The sequence below is a fragment of the Lutjanus erythropterus genome, chromosome 7, assembly GCF_056507025.1.
Source record: "Lutjanus erythropterus isolate fLutEry1 chromosome 7, fLutEry1.hap2, whole genome shotgun sequence".
Lineage (NCBI taxonomy): Eukaryota > Metazoa > Chordata > Actinopteri > Lutjaniformes > Lutjanidae > Lutjanus > Lutjanus erythropterus.
In genome coordinates, this window is record NC_139323.1 from 25,305,896 (window position 1) to 25,324,739 (window position 18,844).

General features: G+C 38.5%; 2 protein-coding genes across 2 annotated transcripts in view; one reads left to right on the top strand and one right to left on the bottom strand.

Annotated features, from left to right (window-relative positions):
• Positions 1-5,483, bottom strand: part of ankrd13c (ankyrin repeat domain 13C) — a 35,778-nt gene extending 30,295 nt beyond the window's left edge. Inside the window, exons 1-2 of the mRNA XM_084723306.1 lie at positions 4,754-5,483; positions 1,190-1,231 (exon numbers count right to left, since the gene is read on the bottom strand). Of these exons, the coding sequence (XP_084579432.1) occupies positions 1,190-1,231; positions 4,754-5,132 (421 nt within the window). The 5' untranslated portion in view covers positions 5,133-5,483. The remainder of the gene's footprint in view (positions 1-1,189; positions 1,232-4,753) is intronic.
• Positions 5,484-8,824: 3,341 nt separating this feature from the next.
• On the top strand, positions 8,825-16,826 carry LOC146324069 (cystathionine gamma-lyase-like). The gene is made up of 11 exons (XM_084723309.1): positions 8,825-9,075; positions 10,865-10,946; positions 11,286-11,381; positions 11,509-11,618; positions 12,335-12,469; positions 12,588-12,645; positions 13,532-13,609; positions 14,525-14,677; positions 15,450-15,571; positions 15,850-15,902; positions 16,643-16,826. The coding sequence occupies exons 1-11, from the start codon at positions 8,890-8,892 to the stop codon at positions 16,809-16,811; spliced, it is 1,242 nt and encodes a 413-aa protein (XP_084579435.1). The 5' UTR covers positions 8,825-8,889; the 3' UTR covers positions 16,812-16,826.
• Positions 16,827-18,844: the final 2,018 nt, after the last annotated feature.

Consider the following 18,844-nt stretch of genomic DNA (forward strand, 5'->3'; position numbering starts at 1 on the left):
TCATGCTGTAGCCTTCAGCCTGTCTGGCCAGAGCATCCCTGGAGGACAGGCTTGCAGCTCAGGCAAGAGATAGGCAACCTCATTAGCACAATCAATTCCATAGCGTCCCATCCGCCACTACGCTACTGCCCTCCGCTATCTGAATTACCAATAAACAGTTGCAGGGCACTCACTCCAGCGACAGGAATTGAACTTTGGGGATGTGAAATCAATTGAAACCCGTGCTCCAATGACAGACACTAAACAAATGGGAACGTGCAGTACGGGTAACCCTATGCCTGAAGCACTCACTCTGGGAGCATGCTGCAAGAAAAGGGAGATTAATTTTTCAATAGCATGTTCAGAAGTGAAATTAAATGTAAGCATCGACTCACAACAGGGCAGTGCGTTAATATTTTATGCACATGCTTTCAGTCTAGTCTGTGCGATTCAGCTAAAAACAAAATCATGTAAAGGTTGTATACAGACTTGATACATCATGACATATTCATCAGGCGGCAAACTGTTTTTTTTGTTGTTGTTTTGATTGTTATTCTAGGATGCGTTACATAAATACAACTTGTAACACTGATTTTCAAAACTTAACTTAACACTATAACTACATAACCTCTTTAGCAGAAGAGACACCAGCAGAAAACTAATAACAGCCCACTAAGCAAATATTACAGAAGTTGAAAAAGAAATCTCTTATCTCAACTAATTATCCCCTTGGCCAGCTTAAAACTATTAGTCTCTGAGCCAGCGGTGGAACATCACTCAGAACAAGAGACTTCAGCCACTGAGAGGATCCCATTTCTTGTAGTGTCATCATTATCTAATCCCCACTGATTAAAAACATCCTAACAGTCTCAATATGCGTATTAAATACAAGAGAAGACGTGTCCATATGAAAGGATGAAAATAGTTTTCTTGCTCAATCCGGTTTTTCGCGAGGCGAAAATCCATAAACACAACCTCTTTATTCATGCATGAGCATCTTGCCGTCTGGGATTTGTGTGGTGATCTGTGACAAATGTCTGGTGGTGCTTAGCCAGACAAATGCACACACAAAAGACAGGAAAAATAAACTGAAACACACACAAATAAACGGAAACACAAACAAGACATACAGACGCGCAGAGGGATTCATTTAGAAAGCCACAGAGACAAAAATAAACCACATGGATGAGCATCTTTAAATATTACTCACCTTTGTGCCCCATCATGACAGCGAGATGCAGCGGCGTGTTTCCTATAAGAAGAGAAAAAAATCCAGAGTTTGTCAGCTGCCTTTGATAAACACAGACAAGAGACTGTGCCTCTAGGACTGTCACTCTCAGGGTCAATTAAATGTTTAAATTGGGAGGCAGAATCCATTAATTCCAAATGACATGGTAAGTATACGCCTATTGTCAGTTCTTCTACCATGACAAGCAATATTATAGTCTATTAACCTACTGCAACCCCCAAATAAGCTGCATATATCTGACAGGGACATGGCTTGTTAACAGAGATAAAGTAAACAGTGAAAGGTAAAATAACATTTGAGTCAGGTGTTGAGAAGCACAGGTTTTCTTCCCAGCATGTGAAATGTGCCTCATAAGCATTGGAAAATCCCTCAAGAGGAAGCCAAACTGCCCAGTCAGCTCCTTCAGGCTTCTCTTCCAGGGGAAGAGCAGTGGGCAAGCATCCAGAGTAAAGAGGGCCTGCCTTACAGAAGTCCTGATGTGGGTAAAAATACAGCTAGCTGTCCCCCTGGATGATATGATAAACTGCATAGTTAGGGCAGTGGCACAGCTGAGGTTATTTTGTGTTGTAGGTCTGTGGTTCTAGACACCAACAACCGCTTCCGCAATTCCAAGTGTCGTTAGGTAAGACACTGAACGCCTACCTGCTCTGCCACTGTAAATGGTGCTACAAAGATCAATCCACCTGAATCAAAAAATTTAGCCCGTCCTACTAGTGTTTGTATCTTGCCCTGCAGATTATTTCATTTTTCTGCTGAAGTTTAGACCTATCTGTCTCTGAGATTTTTAATGTAGAGGTAAATTTAATTTCACATGTATTACTCAAAGCACTGAAAAACTGCATTATAACAATTCATCAGAAATGTGCCTTTCCAAAATCAGCGTCCTGGTTATTACTGGAAAATCCAGACCTTGTTGTCGATAGTTTTCATTGGGACTATTTCTTCTGTATGGTATGAAGGGTATGAGAAGTGTAGTGCTGAAACAATTCATCAATGGGGTGTCACAATTTTGATACTAAATCAAAAATTGATCAAAATTAGCTTTTATTTTCAATAATTAAAGGCAGAATCAGTGATTCAACCAGTATTTTTTTCTCTTCAGCCCTTGCTAACTGTAGTGTCTGGCACCTGTGTGAGGAAAAAAACAAAACTTCAAAGATGACAGACGGCAGTTATATCACACTTAATACTATATTGACAACCTTTTTCAAGAAGAATTTGAATATTTGAAAGCGTAAATGACAGTTGTTGAGCAGTAAGCACACTTGACCCAAAATTCCAGTTTGTTTGATGAGTGTGAATACTGCGTACTGTACTTGGGCACAGTTTGTTGATTAAGCACAATACAAAGCAATCGTACCGAATGCGAAAACACCCTTGATTTATCCTTATTCTCTGGAGATGTTATAAAACATTAGTTCCCCAGAAAACTGTCTGATTAATCAGTAATAAAACTAATTCTTATTTGCCGCTCGCTTACACTGGACAACTCAAACACTGGATAATTATACCAATACTATGTGAACGGTATGAAGTACTGGTGCACAAAGTGAGATATCATTACAATCATTAACTGTTTGTTATACTTACACTATACATGTGGGTTATGTTAGACCAGTGGGGAGTACTGAAAGAATGGTATCTCTCTTTTCTTCCTGCTGACAATTAATCAAATATTATCAAAATCGCAACATGGTCAAGTGCAATATCCAAATTGCAGAAGCTGCAAAAAAATGTGGAAAAAAATGTGTGAAGTACTGTAGTGTTGGAAAGATGTCCTGACCTCCATATTTTGTTGTCCCAGCATAAGACAACGTGTGTGTTTGGTCCAGACGCCAACAAATGTCACATAATCAAGATTTTAGTAGTTTTTCCAGTGAAAATGAAAACTGGGGTGCAAAAACCTGCCAAAATAATCAATGTAGAATTTTTTTCTTACCATATCGTCCAGCCCTAATTATCTGACAGTTGGGTTTCAGCCTGTATCCAGTGGAAACTGAACTAATGTGTGAGTTAAAAACACAAACTGCTGCCACTGAGCCATACCAACCCTCAACAAGACGGTCAAAAACCTTTGAAAAATACAGGCTCAAGTTCCAAAACAACACCAGAGGCAAATGACCTGTCTGTCTGACACCTTGTTGCATTACAGCATGTTAGAGCTTTGAACAGAAGACAAACCACATTCCTGTGCCGACACTGATTTCAAGTACAGCCATCTTTTGTCTCTGCACGTGAACCGGAACAAAACAGTCTTGTCCTTTTGCCAGTTCAGGGTTTCTCTGGAGGTTGTGGTGTTATCTGAGCAGACTTTGCCCTGCAGAAGAGGTGCTATCAGGAAGTCTCCCAAAGTCTTCCAAAGAATCCCTCAATACATCGACTCTTGGCTGTGGACCAACTTCTAATAGGCAATTAACCAAAGTTGGCTTACCATAGAAGGTTTTTGTTACCAGTTGCGATTAATTATCAGTTCCAAGACACACTTTTTTGCTATAATAATTTGAAGGCACCAGATTTGGATACATTTTATGGTAGTGGAATCAAACTATCAGTTATCTAGGCCCTGTTAGGGAGAAGTAGAGCTGCAACTAACAATTATATTCTTTATCAATCAATCTCCCAGTTATATTGTTCTTAATTGATTAGTCTTTTCCAGTTCCCAGATGGGCTGCACAATTACTGACAATTGCAATAAAATTGCAATATTGGCAAGTGCAATCTCCAAATCACAGAACCATATTGCAATTTTTGACAAAGGAAAAATGTATGAGAAAACAGCACTATAATGAGGTACTATAATGCTGTATAGATGACCTGGCCTAAAAATCTTGTTCTTCAGATGAAAGAAAACATGTTTTTTGTTTAATGAACATGAAAATGTCATGCAAAACTTATCATTTCCATTTAATTGCATCACATATTGCAATCACCATTTCAGTTGAGATAATCGCAGTATGACTGTTTTACCAAATCGCGCAGCCCTAGTTCCCAGAATCCAAACTGATGTCTTTGATTTGCTTCTTGTTTACAGCAAACAGTCAAAAACTCTAAGACTCTTTATTTACTATCAGAAATGACAAAGAAAAGTAGCAAATCCTTATATTTAAGAAAAAGGACCCAGCAACTGTTTGGCATTTTTACTTGAAAAATTAATCATCTAATCGATTATCAAAACAGCTGTCAACTAATTTTCTTTTGATCAACTAATCAATAAAATTGTTACAGCTCTGCTGTGAACCATCCTTTAATAGTAAATTAACCAAAGCTGGCTTATCTGATAAAGGTTTTGTTACTGATTATCAATTTCAATATTTTTTTTCTGTTCTGTAGACATAAAGGCACTGGATTTTTAGAAACTATATAAGTCAAACTATCAGTATTCCAGGCCTTGGTAGGGAGAAGCCTCGCCTACTTCCAGTACTGCTGGAGACTGATGATGGCCCTTGGGCTAACTACAACTAAGCTGCCCTGGACCTTGAAATTGGCAGATCATGATGGGTTTCGGGAAGCAGCTGTCACACTCACCATGGATGTCTTTCTGTGCGATATTCTGCGTCCGTATGAGCGAAGACAGGCGTCGGACATCTCCTTTAAACACACATTCATGCACCGGGAAGTCCTGCCCGGTTCGGATAATGGGGTTTTTGTTATTGTCATCTATGACTTCCGATGTTGACAGTGTGTTGGTGTTCGCATTAATCTGTGACTGTTGGTTCTGCTGCTGCTGCGTGGATGAAGACTTGATTAACTTGTGATTGCTGAAGATTTTACTCGCTCTGCTCTTGTTGTTCGTCTTGGGGGCGGTGAACGTCCCGGTGGCAGCCTCCTCGTCCGGCTCCAGTAAGTCCTCGTCCTTGCTCGGCCTCTGGTCCTTTCGCAGGGAGCGGATCTTCTCTCCGGTCATTTTCTAAACAGTTGACGCTGACGGAGCAGAGGGTGTCGTCGCTGCTGACGATGACCCTCCGGGCGAACTGATGCGATTCGCCAGTTGGGAGTCTTCACGCAAACACTGTAAATTACACCACATGAAAACACTTACTGCTCCACCGGACAGGCAAAAACGACACTTTGTTCGAAGACGAACAAGTAAAAGATACCATCCACCGGTTAACTGTGAAAGAAAACAGTTCGCTCTCCTCCTATCGTCCAAAACTGTCGCTGGTTGCTGCACAACATAAGCGGCTCCAGTTGACTAGTACAGAAGATTCGCCTGATGTCTTCCGCTTCGTAGTATCGCGAGAGTTCAGGAAAGGTTACTAACGGTCACTACTAGCTAATGCTTACCCCAATACATTTACAGGCAGCACTCACTGCACACAGCTGGAAAGCAATTAAGTATATTTGCTCAAGTGCTGTACTTAAGTGCAAATTAGAGCTACTTTAACAGCTATACTAACTATAGTTTCTATTCTGGTCATGATTTTACATGTTATTTGATCATTTATGGGACATTACACACATTCTTGCAGACAGTTAAGAGATCAAATTAGCTCCACCTCAACCAGCAATGCTGGTTCAAAAACAATACATCATTTAGCCCCCTTTAGAGTGCAATAATCTAACACTCTGAAAGGGGCTATTCTGCATAATGATATTTAGTACTTATAGTTATGTTTTTGATAATATTCTGTACTTTTTCTTACAGTTGAAAGTAACAGTTTGATAGCCAGACATTTGCTTGTAATTATGTATTTATACCTGTTAGTACTACTACTTATATTTAAGGAAAGAATCTAAATAGTCTACTTCTTAAACCGCTGACTCTTTATGCACAGGCTATAGGTTGGCGATGGTGGAAAAAGTAATACTTCAGGAAAAGTACAGTATCATTTATAACATACTTTAAACTTAAAGTACTCCTTAAGCAGGAGTTGTGTCTGTGAGTGTTATTATATATAATATTATTAAATTGTTATCAAAATGTACTTTAATTAATTTTGTGTATTCCATTGTATTTTATATTTATATTATTTTCTAATCTTGTATTTTACATTTTTTACTTTTTATATCTTGGGTTTCCTTGTTAACGGCATTCAGAGTCGATGGCAAAGGAAGACGTTGAATGAACAGAGACACTTTAACTGTGCGTATACTATAACTTGGACTTTAAAATATCAAACATGTGAATTTCACTTGTAAGATAAATGTGGTAGAGAACAAGTTCATGAACAGAACAAGAACAAGTAGAAAAATTCCGTCTGAAATGTAGTACAGTGGAGGTGTAAAGTAGCATAAAGTTAAAACATGCAAATACTTCAAAACTACACCCAAATACAGTGCTTAAATAAATGTATTTAATTATTACTTAGTTATGCAGTTCACAGTATATATACTTTATTGCACTGTACCATACTACTATTACATAAGCTACAACTAACTACCTATTAGCAAAAGTCTATTGACAATATTATTATTAGGGAGGATTATACTCTCAGGCTTTTACTTTTAAGAGTAGAACATACAATATATTGTACCTATGCTTGAGGAACATAAAGGAAAGGATAAAGTTCAATTTACATTTTGATTATAAAATGTAACAAAAACATGATGGAGTCCTCTCATTGACTTCGGAATATAATCAGAAAAGATGAATGGAATGTCACTAAGTACAACAACATTTTTTTTTTTAAAGTTGTACTTTACTTGAGTCTTTTCTTGTCATACTACTTTCTATCTCTATTCCACTATACTTTCCAAAAGGAAATCTTGTACCTTTTACTTCACAACAATTACTTGACAGCTTCACTTTACAAAGTAAGATTTCTGCATACAAAACAGAAAACAGTTGTAAAATATGCTATTTTGTTATAAATTAAACTACCAAACAGAGCGTATATGTACAACTGTTATGATTTGTCAATTAATCACTTAATAATTCATTAACTGATGCAAAATTATTTGGAAACTATTTTGATAATTTTTCATATGTGCTACTTTCTGTTTTATTGATTTCAAATATTATTTCATTTTGGTTGGACAAAGCAAGGATTATGAAGGTGTCTCTGTGTCCTAATTGTAAATCAGTCCATAATGAAAATAAATATTAGCTACGGTAATATATAAAATAGCTCAAAATGAGCTTCACCACAATCCACAGTAAAATTCTGCTTTTACATTAATGCATGAGTAATAACAGTCTAATTATATCATATATAATAGTATAGCAGTCACATGGGCTGAGGACTTTTAGTTTGAAAAAGATATGATTTTAGAAAGTGGTATAGACATAAAAATAACATAAAAAAGAAATTACACAGTATATGAATTACAAGGTACTGACCTATGACACAGTTAACCAGTTAGACCTTTTACCATTCACTTTAATTTTTCAGTCAGACTAATGACAGGCTGCCAGATTTCCTAAAAGAGTCCCTCTCTGTTTGACATAACAAATTTAATTTTCTCTAGATGTAATACATTTCCTAATCCCTTAAACCACATATCAGACATTGGTGGCTTATTAGATTTCCAGAGTTGCAGCAGTAGTTTTCTGGCTAGCAGTGTGGACGGAGAGATTGTCTGAGCTTCATACCTATACTTCACTCCACCTGGTTCAGTGAGGGCAGGGTGAAACTCCCTAATATATGCCCTGGCAATAAATAAATGAAAATAAATAAACCAAACAATACGTTGATTAATGGAGAAAATACTCAACAGATTAATGCATAATGGAAATAATCATTAGGTGCTGTTCTGTATAAAATAGTTAAAATTGAGTTGCACTTCAACCTCGTATAAAATCCTACTTTTACATTTTTGCATGAGCCATAGCAACCTAATGGTATAATATATAATAGTATAACAGTCACATGAACTATTTCAATACCTGTCCTTTACTCTACTTTGCTCAACGTTCCCTAAAAGCTTTGGCAAAAAAAAGCCTCAAATGAATCACCTCAAAAAGTTTATGATCTATGGCACTGTGTGAACTGTGAGACAGAGTTACATACTCTTATTTGTAAAGAGCATTTTTACAGTGTGATATTAGTATTTTAAGGCTACTTAATTATTTGAAGACATCCTCCACCGCTGCACACTGCAGGGCGGCCCTAACTTTTACTTGAAGGATCCACCTCGCCACGTTTAGTCAACAGGGAAGCAGCACAGTACAGAGCACGTCCTCCCCCTATCGCTGAAGAATGGAAACACAGCTAAACATCTCTGTAAAAATGCACAACATTCAGTGTATAATTTAACAACTACAGCAACAGAAAATGATCCTGATTAGATAGACTTTAGATTTCCTCCGTCTTTTTGGTTCTTTTGCTTGAATTAAGACTGCAGAACTATAATAATTCCGATTTTCCCTCACGTTTTTGCATCTCTTTTCATCTCTAAAAATATGATTGTTACATTTAATTTATAAATTTGTGATAAAAGAGTCAAACGTGTAAAAAGTGTAACTTCTGACTCAAACAACAGGAAGCGTTACATCAGTGGACTACACACACAAACGCAAACAACGTGCGGGGTCACGTGGGTTGGACGCCCCTGCCGACCCACCAATCAGCGCGCATCAACAAGCAGCGGAAGGCGCTGATTGGCTGACGTGGGCCTGGGCAGCGCACAGCTCCGTTAAATTGCTTTTCCCTTTACCATACAACGGTAATGCATACTCATCCTCCACTCGACTTAGTCTACGCTTGGGGGAGCTCACTGTCATGGAGCAAAAGCACAAACAAGACGAGCAGGGCGACGTGTTCGCCGGCTTCAGGACGGCGTTTAAATCGTTCGCCACAGAAGCCATTCACGTCGGTCAGGAGCCGGAGCAGTGGAAGTCAATGGCAGTAGTACCGCCGATATCTCTTTCTACCACGTTCAAGCAGAGCGGACCAGGAAACCACGCCGTAAGTGTCTCGACATGTCTTCTGGTTATTTTAGGAGGGGGCGAGGAAGAAAGATTCAGCGGCATGCACGTGCGTGTTCCTATCCGTTGTCACGCACGAGGACTTAAGTGGGCTATAAATTCATTTTCACTTTTTTGTTTTTGTTTGAAGATATTTGAGACTTAAAAACATGTCGATATGTACATGTCTTAAGAACCTAATCTGAAATCTAATCTAATCTAATCTAATCTAATCTAAAAATACAGGTAGATTTAACAGTAATTAAGGTTCAGGTCCATTAGGATTTCCAGTAACAGCTGTTAACTAGAAATTTAACTGTAACAGAAACCAGTGCCATAGTCTAAATCTATACATGACAATAGTGCCATAATGGAAGTCTGTACATTATTCTGTATTGTACTGATGTTGCAAGATGATTTATTGGACTTGCACCGATGACTACTGGGGATAAGTATACAAAGACTAAATACACAAATAGAGAACTTTATGTACAATATGTAATAAATCTTCCCTATGTGTATCATATGTCTAGCTTTAGAACCAGACAAATCTGCTGAGCTCATGAAGTCATTTGCTCTGGCAACTTCACATTTAATAATTCAAATTTTTCAATTAGTCTGGCAATGTCAGGCTATCATACACCTGTGCTACCTGTTAAATATCAAACAGATGACCACAGCTGTGGGCGTTCCTCTGCTTTCTCAGTCAAAAGTGAGTCTATCTACAGAGAGACAGCTTAACTTCATTTTTTTCTCCATTGTTGTGAAAAGGACCCTGAGGCCATGTCTGGAAATCCAGACTTAAACCGGACAGCGTGGGACAAATATAATTTTTTTTCTTCCTGCATTTTAAACAGTGCAGTCAGCCTTTTTCTCTACAAGTAAAATTGACTTTTACAAGTGTCATTTGTCTCTGCCAATGATTACATTGTAGGTTAAACAGATCAGAAATTAAGAGGGGCCTTTGTTTTGCAATCTCATGCAGGTGCCACTAAAAATTAATGATTGAGAGCAGGGGTTATTTAGGATTTCTCATGTCTGATGAGGACAAGGCTACACATCTAGGAGGGGGATGATGTTAATGTTTGGCAGTACTGCATTAAGAGCTAAAACTGCATCCTCAATTCAATGACCAAACTAAAAGAAATACCACTACAGCTCATGCTTATTTTCTGACCTCTTGACCTTGTTTTGTAGACCTTGGTATGCTCGGTCCAGCAGCTCCCACAATATTCCAACCGAGCTCGCAATATTTCTAATAGAAATACCTATTTTACCTTTCAAAACAGTGGCTGCTGTTGGGTGAGATGTGAAATATCCAAACCAGAGTAATCTTGACAAACTAGAGCAGTAATGTTAAGCTTATCCACCATCTGCTCTACTGCCACATGTTTACTGTTACTGTTACTGTTTGCTTTGTTTGCAGACAGCAAACACAGACGTTTTCATAGAATCCAAAGACTGTATTACAACATGTTTGGACTAATGTCTTGCTATGTATATTTTTCTCTAAGAGGAAATAATGTGTGCATGTATGTTCCTGCAGCAAACCCAATTAATTCATATTACCGCTGTATTTTCTCTCCTTTGACTCTGTAATGTAGATTAATTGTGGTTCTACCGGTTTGTCTTGTGCGCACAACACTGGCATTGTCTGTTTGTTGGTGTATTTCGAAACTGTTAGGCCAAACCCCCCACATTTCATAGAGAACGTGGCAAAATACTGCTTCCTCTTGTTGTTTTAACACAATATATGATTATAAATAAACTATCACCATGTTTTTATGTAGGGGTTTGAATACAGCCGCAGTGGGAACCCCACAAGAAACTGTCTTGAGAAGGCTGTGGCTGCTTTGGATGGAGCAAAGTATTGTAAGTAAGACTATTACAGCAGACACTCACATAATCACTTCCAAGTGTGTAACAACATGGTATTTATCATCAGACATAATGGGGAAGGAATGCATGCAAATTGCAGCCTCTGTTTCTTCTGACATGAAAACAGGCTGTCTGTAGGTTTCAACAAGTTAAATCCAAGACTTTTCAAGACCATTAATACAATTTCGAGTCCATGTTGGTTTTGTTTTGTAGTTCTTATAGTGTAATGAATATTTTTTTTGTCAAAAACATTGAAAAGTGAGACTGAAGTTAATGCAGCTTTCTAAAAGTAACTAACTTTATAATTCAGTTTATTGTGGTTTTCAACTGCAGGCCTCGCTCTCGCCTCGGGTCTGGCAGCCACAGTGACCATCACTCACATGCTGAAGTCTGGCGATGGAATCGTCTGCATGGACGACGTGTACGGAGGTGAGAGAGCCCTTTGTCACTTGAATGTGTAGAGAATAAAAATGATGCAACATAACGCGCTTCTACAAAATGGCTGTTGGTCTGAAAGTGGGAACTGATTACATACTTTCACTTTCTCATTTGCAAGGCACAAACCGTTACTTCCAAAGAATTGCCAGAGAGCTTGGACTGCACGTGTCTTTTGCTGACTGTACACAACCAGACCAGCTGAAGGCTGCTCTGAGGGACAACACTAAAGTAAGTTAACGAATGATAATTTAAGAATAAAGAGCTCTTTGTGTGCTTTATCTGCAGCTGTTGTGGCTGTTTGCTTTCCCAGATTTCATCAGATTTGATCATTTTAGATACAAAAGAAACAAAAAACATCAAGTCCTTAAAAGTATACTATGCAGCATTTTAAACACATGAAAGTTGGCCCTTCCTCTCCAGTGTTTTTCTCATTGTTTCGCAGCAGTCATGTTCTAAATCACAAATGAACACATCTCCACACAATTCTGAATTGAACGCAGCGGAAACAATCCCCCGTCTGCTCTGACTGTGTTGTTGTGTATATCTCTTCAATGCAGCTCTCACAGACAGACAAGAAAGAGACAGATACAGCGATATAAATATTGGTCACAATGTTTTCATAGAGTTCTGACCTCAAGATATGTGTGTTGCGTTGGCTGGGGGCTACACGCCACTGCCAAACAGACTGAAGCCCATAAACTGTAATGAGCACAACAAAATATGAGAAAACAAGAAAACAGGGCAGGGCCGCTGCTGGTTGAAACATGCCCACACACTTCATTTGGATCATATGTGATGTGACTTATGTGACTTAAAGAGCTCATGTTACATTGTGTCACTAGTGTTTCATAACTGGGTGTGTCACTTGGGCAAACATGATGCTGCCATTGTGAATCAGCTTTTTGTATGAAGACAGTTTTTTTTTCCTCTCTTTCTTGGTGTAGCTGGTGTGGATCGAGACGCCCACCAACCCCACGATGAAGGTCGTTGACATCAAGGCCTGTTCTGAACTGGTCCACGAACACAACAAAGATATAGTGGTGGTTGTGGACAACACCTTCATGTCTGCCTATTTCCAGGTGAGAGTGGCAGATGTGCACTTCACACTCTTTTGAAAACTTCCTGCGATCAAATTCCAGGTCATGCAGGAACTTGTCATTTATTAACTTGTGCTTGTTTTGTGTGCCCACTCCTTAGCGCCCCTTGGCTTTGGGAGCTGATATCTGCATGTATTCAGCCACCAAATACATGAACGGTAGGTTAAGTACATTTAACCATTATGCTAACATAAAATGTCATTAAAATTTGACACAAACATTCACAAAAATCCAAAATTGAGTAGAAGCTATTGTTTGTTTGTCAGTTTACGTTTTAAAATGAGGAATGTGGATGATCTGTAGTCTGTCATTTTCGCCAGAAAGCATACGATTATCTGGTTTAAGGACACTGAAACGATTGGGTGTCATCCTCCAAAATATTTTTGTCATGCATTCTAGAAGGAAAAATACTGACTCTGCATAGACAGTCAGGCAAAGTGTAAACATGCATGTGTGAGGTGATATAATCAACTCAGTGTAATCGTAACTTGCATTGTAGTTCATACCCAAAATGTGATGCGTAGCCATGCCAACCATGAATAAATTTAAGAAGTATATCAGGCCTGTCAAAGTGAAACCTTACTGACATTTAAATGAAGTTATATTCAGTTTAGTTTAGTTTCAGTCATTTTCCATTATACCAGAGCTCCCTTGGTCATTCCCAGCCTCTGTCTATTATGTTTTTGTTGTCGTTACTACTGCATTGCATTGTGGGATATATGTGCTCCCATGGTGTCCAGTGCTTGTGAACTGTAATATTTCCCCAGAAATAGTATGTACCCTGCATACTATTTGTTACATACAAAGGTTTCAGACATGCTTAAAAAAGCGTAATAAATAACACATCATTAGAGAATTTTAGACGCAGCCTACAACTTCATTCTCAAAATATTATTAAGTTGCAAATTGTCAGATTTTTGGTGACCTTTACACTCTCACACTTACACATACCAACAGAAGATTTTGTGCTTCAGTATCAATTATTTGTAATCTGGACCTAATAAAATATCAACCCTTCTTTTATTGTTGTCTTTTATTTTGCAGGTCACAGTGACGTGGTAATGGGTCTGGTCTCAATGAACCGGGATGATCTGTACGACCGACTGAAGTTTCTGCAAAATGGTGAGAAAAAAGAACAACAAATTAAACTGCTCGTGTGTTTGTTAGGTACATAACACATTGACAGAAAGTCTGAGGAAGCTCTTCAAAACATTTAAAGAGAAGGTTCTAAATAAGAATGAAAATATTTATTTGGAGCCAAACAGCATGTAGTCTTTAATCCTTTGTACCCTCTAGAGATATTTTTTGTCTTGCACCGGAATATTTTTGTCTGGCTGTGTGCACATTTGGTTCCTCTTCTGAAGAAAATCTGACAGAATGCCACTCATCAGATGAAGTCTATATACAGTATAGTAGACTACTGCTGAAACAAATATGGCTGCACAATCAATTGCAATATTAGCAAAACTGCAATATGGCCATGTAGTTTGTTTGATACAGAAACCAACAAATATCACATTATCATGATTTTAATAAGTTTTTCAGTAAAAATGAAAACTAATGTAAAAATGATAAATCCCACTAATCATATTGCATATTACAATTGCAATTTTAGTCAAAATAATTGCAATATGAATTTTTTACTATACCGTGCAACCCTAGAAAGTCGATTGGCACAACCAAATATTGGCAGATATCTTGATTATCGATTTCTGGTTGAAGTAATTTATCAACAAGAAGCCAAATGTTTGCTGGCTGCAGTTTTTCCAGTTGTTTTAAGGACACAAACCTCAGAAATTGAACATTTCTACTGCAGCCCTGCCACGCTCAGGATTTGGTAAATTGGTTTTTCAACCTGACCTACATTCACTCATTAAACAACCAAAACTTTCTCCTGAGGCCAAAGTTCAGAACCAATTAAAAGTCTTTTTAGAGAGAAGTATTTGTTGTTGCTTTTGTTGTTTGCCTGATCTGATTTTGAGAGGCTTTGCAACCACGTTGTGTTTTTCCACTCATGGGATCATGTCTTGGTTTCAGCACTGGGTGGTGTACCGTCTCCCTTTGACTGTTTCCTGTGCAACCGAGGGCTGAAGACGTTACACCTGCGGATGGAGCGGCACTTCAAAAATGCCATGGCTGCTGCCAAGTTTCTGGAAGCCGATCCAAGGGTGGAGCGTGTTATCTTCCCAGGTGATCTCATTGGTGTAGTATTATAGACTTTAGGTTATGTTAGGGATAACTGTCATTATGTACTGTTGAGACACGGCTGTTATCACTCCACTGTCAGATTGTGGAACTGTTTGGCACAATCAAGCACAGTTTTAATTTTATGATGTTTGGAAGAATGTTATGAGATATAAGGGTGCTGCAGGTCATTTAAGTTCATGTTGCCTAAGGGGCATTTCACAGTTGCTTATTACAGTCTTATGCAACAGAATAAATTGGTATCTTATTTGATGTAAACAAATCTCAGCTCTCTCCCACGTTTTTTGTGTTTAACCCATTTAACCTCTGAACAAAAAGCTTTTGTTTTCTTTTAAAAGTCAAAGTTACATCTTCTCACGAGTAGCATGCTGCAAAAAGCATAATATTTAATTAATTTAATACAAATTTAGCTAAGCATAATGGATTCATCAGTTTTTCTCTCCATCATACCAGAAAAAAAAACAAATCTCTTTGATTTGGTATGCATTAGTTGCAAATCTTTCATAACTGTCTCTCTACGATGTCAAGTAACCCATGTCCTCTACAAATTAACTCATGCATTTGTTTTGTTTGTTTTTTTGTTTTTGTTATCTTTGCCTCTGATGAAACCTACAGGATGCACCTTACGTTCAGCCTTACTTAACTTTAGTCAGGTCACACCGACCAGCTCCATTTGTCAATGCTTTAGTAAAGTAGAAACATTCTGTAATCACCAACTTATTGTTTTTTCATTTTCTTCCCCAATTTCTCCACATAGGCCTGCCCTCTCACCCACAGCATGACGTGATGAAGAAACAGTGCACAGGATGTCCAGGGATGATCACCTTCTACATTAAGGGAAAACTCGAGCATGCCACCGCCTTCCTCAGTAACCTCAAAGTAATTTGGCAGCAAACCCTCAGGCCTATTTGATCTCCACTGTTCAGTTTTGTGTATTGCAAGGGGCTAAAGTTGAGAATGTCAGAGGGGCGGTTGCAAAATGACTGAGTCAGAGTTCCAGACTGACAGGACATGTGAAAGAAAAAAACATGTGAATACCATAACTACACTACTACTTGATTTTTCAATTCCTTCTACTATTTTTCACTTGGTGTAAACATTATTTATGTCTTACACTATGTTTCACTTCTTGTCCGCTTGCTTTCTTCTTCTTTCAGATATTTGCGATAGCTGAGAGTCTTGGTGGTTATGAAAGTTTAGCAGAACATCCGTAAGTATCCCTGCAGAATTTTTACCTTATCAGAGTTATTTTACTTAATTTACTTTAGTACGCTGTCGATATTTGGTACTTAGCTGTACTGAAGACTATTCCTTTCTACAAAAAATGGAAACTGTTCATTAATATCTTCATAATTTGTCGCTTAGATTACTGTGATACCTTGCTCTCTGCTCTCTGACTTATTTCAAGATATTATTGATTACTCACAAAGCCCTGAGAGGTGTATCCCCCAAGTTATTTAGCAGATTTTTTAGTGCCCTTTGTCCCTTTCCCCTCCCTGAGATCCTGGGATGTGGCTTTCCTGGTTGTTTCTTGGTCCAGTTGTGTATTCAGTGGTGAAAGAGCCCTTGCATCAAGGGCTGAAAAGGGCTTAAAATGTTTGTTGATTTTTGTTGTTTTACTGTCCTTGTGATATAAAATGTGCTTTTATGTCTTTTGAAAGGTGCTATATAAATGAAGTTGATTATTATAAACATAATTCAACATTATAGAGGTAGTAGTAGTACAGTGAAAGTAACATCCAAGTAAAACTTTAACTTATCAAAGATGTAATGTAACAAAATGCACCACAAGGGGGCAGCAGAGATCAAGAAAAAAAAATCCCCATCAGACTCAGATTTTAATTGAGACACTTTATTTCCATTATGAGGTCTATGGCTCTGCTCTAATCTCTCTTGAAACAGCAGGATGTTTTTCTGTATATGGCTCATATGCTTTCTATCATAATTTAGGGCAATTATGACTCATGCATCAGTGCCAGAGAAAGAGAGGAGTGTTCTGGGGATCAGTGACACGCTGATCAGACTCTCTGTGGGACTGGAGGATGAGGCCGACATCATTGAAGACCTGGAGCAAGCACTGGATGCTGCTGTAAGTAAAATCTCTAATAAAACGCATTAGTTCAGTGGAAAACATTACCATCACATGGTAATGTCTGTGTTCTCAACACTAAATTTGACAGCTGCACAACAGAAAATCTTGCAAAAATCTTTGCTCCACCACAGCTCGCTTTACACTGTGAGCTTTTTGTCCTGAATGCTGTGAAGGAGGTCGAGCTGCCACACGTGACTAGCTAATTATTAATCAGAGGATAAGCACACCCGTGCCAAAGTGTACTTTACAAGTTGATATCTAATCTCATAGTTGTTTGGGATGTTACATGAGTCACAAGCTGTACTAATATTTAAAAAATACCTTACTGGTGCATTCAGGTTTCCAGTAAAAGTATTTGAAGGAATCTTCAGGAAAATTAGAGTTGATCTAATTTCTAGCATCCAAGAAACTGCACCCACGCAAGCTGCCACTTGTTTACTATAAAGACACTTTTCCAAACTATATCAGACCTGCAAACTCTAGAATATTGAAAAAAGTAACATGATATGAAACTAAAATCAGGTTGAGAAGTCTGGGGGGAAGAAAATGGTGATTTTAATACAGACATGAAGCTTTTTGGAGCTTATAGATAAGAATACAAGGAAAAAAAACAACATCTTGTTTTGATAAATTACAGAGTTTTAGAATAAGTCCCTCTCTTTCTATATTTGACCTATTTGGTGCAGAATAAGGCACTTCTGTCAAAATAAGAACAAATCTGGCCTGGAGCAGACTGGGCAATTATCTTGGGAACATTTAGGCAGAGCCAGGCCAGGAAGAATTGCAGACCAGGATTGAGTTAGGTATGCAGCGGTTGCATGCTGTGCACTTTGTAGAGGGCTGTGGCGTATCCACCCATCCCATAAACCCCCTCCTACTGCTGCATGATCAGATCCATCACACACTGTGAGGTTTCTGAATCTGTGCTGCCGTCCGGGGCAAAGTCCCCATCAGTGCAGTCCACTGGGGATATTCCTCCTTTTGTATTTGCTCAGCAAATCCCTGACGGTTTATATGTTGTTTATATGTTCACGCTCTTTTGTGTTAAATGTTAATAGATTCTGACGGCAAAATGTGATGCCTGCAACATGTTTCAAAAAAGTTGGGACAGGAGACCAAAAGACTGGGAAAGGTGTGAAACACAAAAAAAATAAATAAATACCTGTTTGAAACATTGAAAGGTTTAATAGGTTAATTGGTAACAGGTCTTAACAGAAGGGGCAAGGCCAAACACCGTCAAACGCCTCATCATGACTAACTGTCACATCTGTAAAGGCTCCATTAATGTTGAAGGGTACATACAGGTTATGGGGCGACATATGCTGCCATCCAGACTATGTCTTTTTTAGAGACGTCCCTGCTAATTTCAGCAAGACGATGTCAAGACACAGTTTGCATGGATTACAACAGCGTGGTTTTATAGTTAAAGAGTTCAGGCACTAGACCGGCCTGCCTGCAGTCCAGACCTGTCTCCCATTGAAAATGTGTGGTGCGTTATGAAACAGAAAATACGACGACCTGGAGTGGTATACCAAGCAAGAGTCAGAAAAAAATCACTTTAAAAACTTTAAGAGACATGTGTCTTACTGGGTTACTGGGTGTAGTTAAAAGAAAAGGTGATGTATCACGTAAACACGCCCCTGATAAATTGTTTTTTTTTTTCAAACATGTTGCAGGCATCAAAATCAGAATGAGTGTAAATTCACATAAGTTTCAATGTTACATACCATGTCTTTTTAATGTATTCAGTTGAATATAGATTGAAAAGTTTCTGCAGATCATTTGTTTTTTTTTCACATTTTACACAACATGCCAAATTATTTGGAAATGGGGTTTGCACTAGTTGCATGCATGTCTCAGCAGTTTTGCTGTGGAAACATTTCAAAGTATTTCTGCTATAACAGATGGCTCACCAGAAGTAACTGCAGCGTTCCCAGAATCCACTTTCAAGTTCATTGCTCAGTTTCAGCCTCACCGCTGTGCGCTGCTGTGCGCCAGTGCCCCTCAGATCTGGCCTGGCTTATCCACACATCTGCATTTTTATCACACCGCTCTCTGCT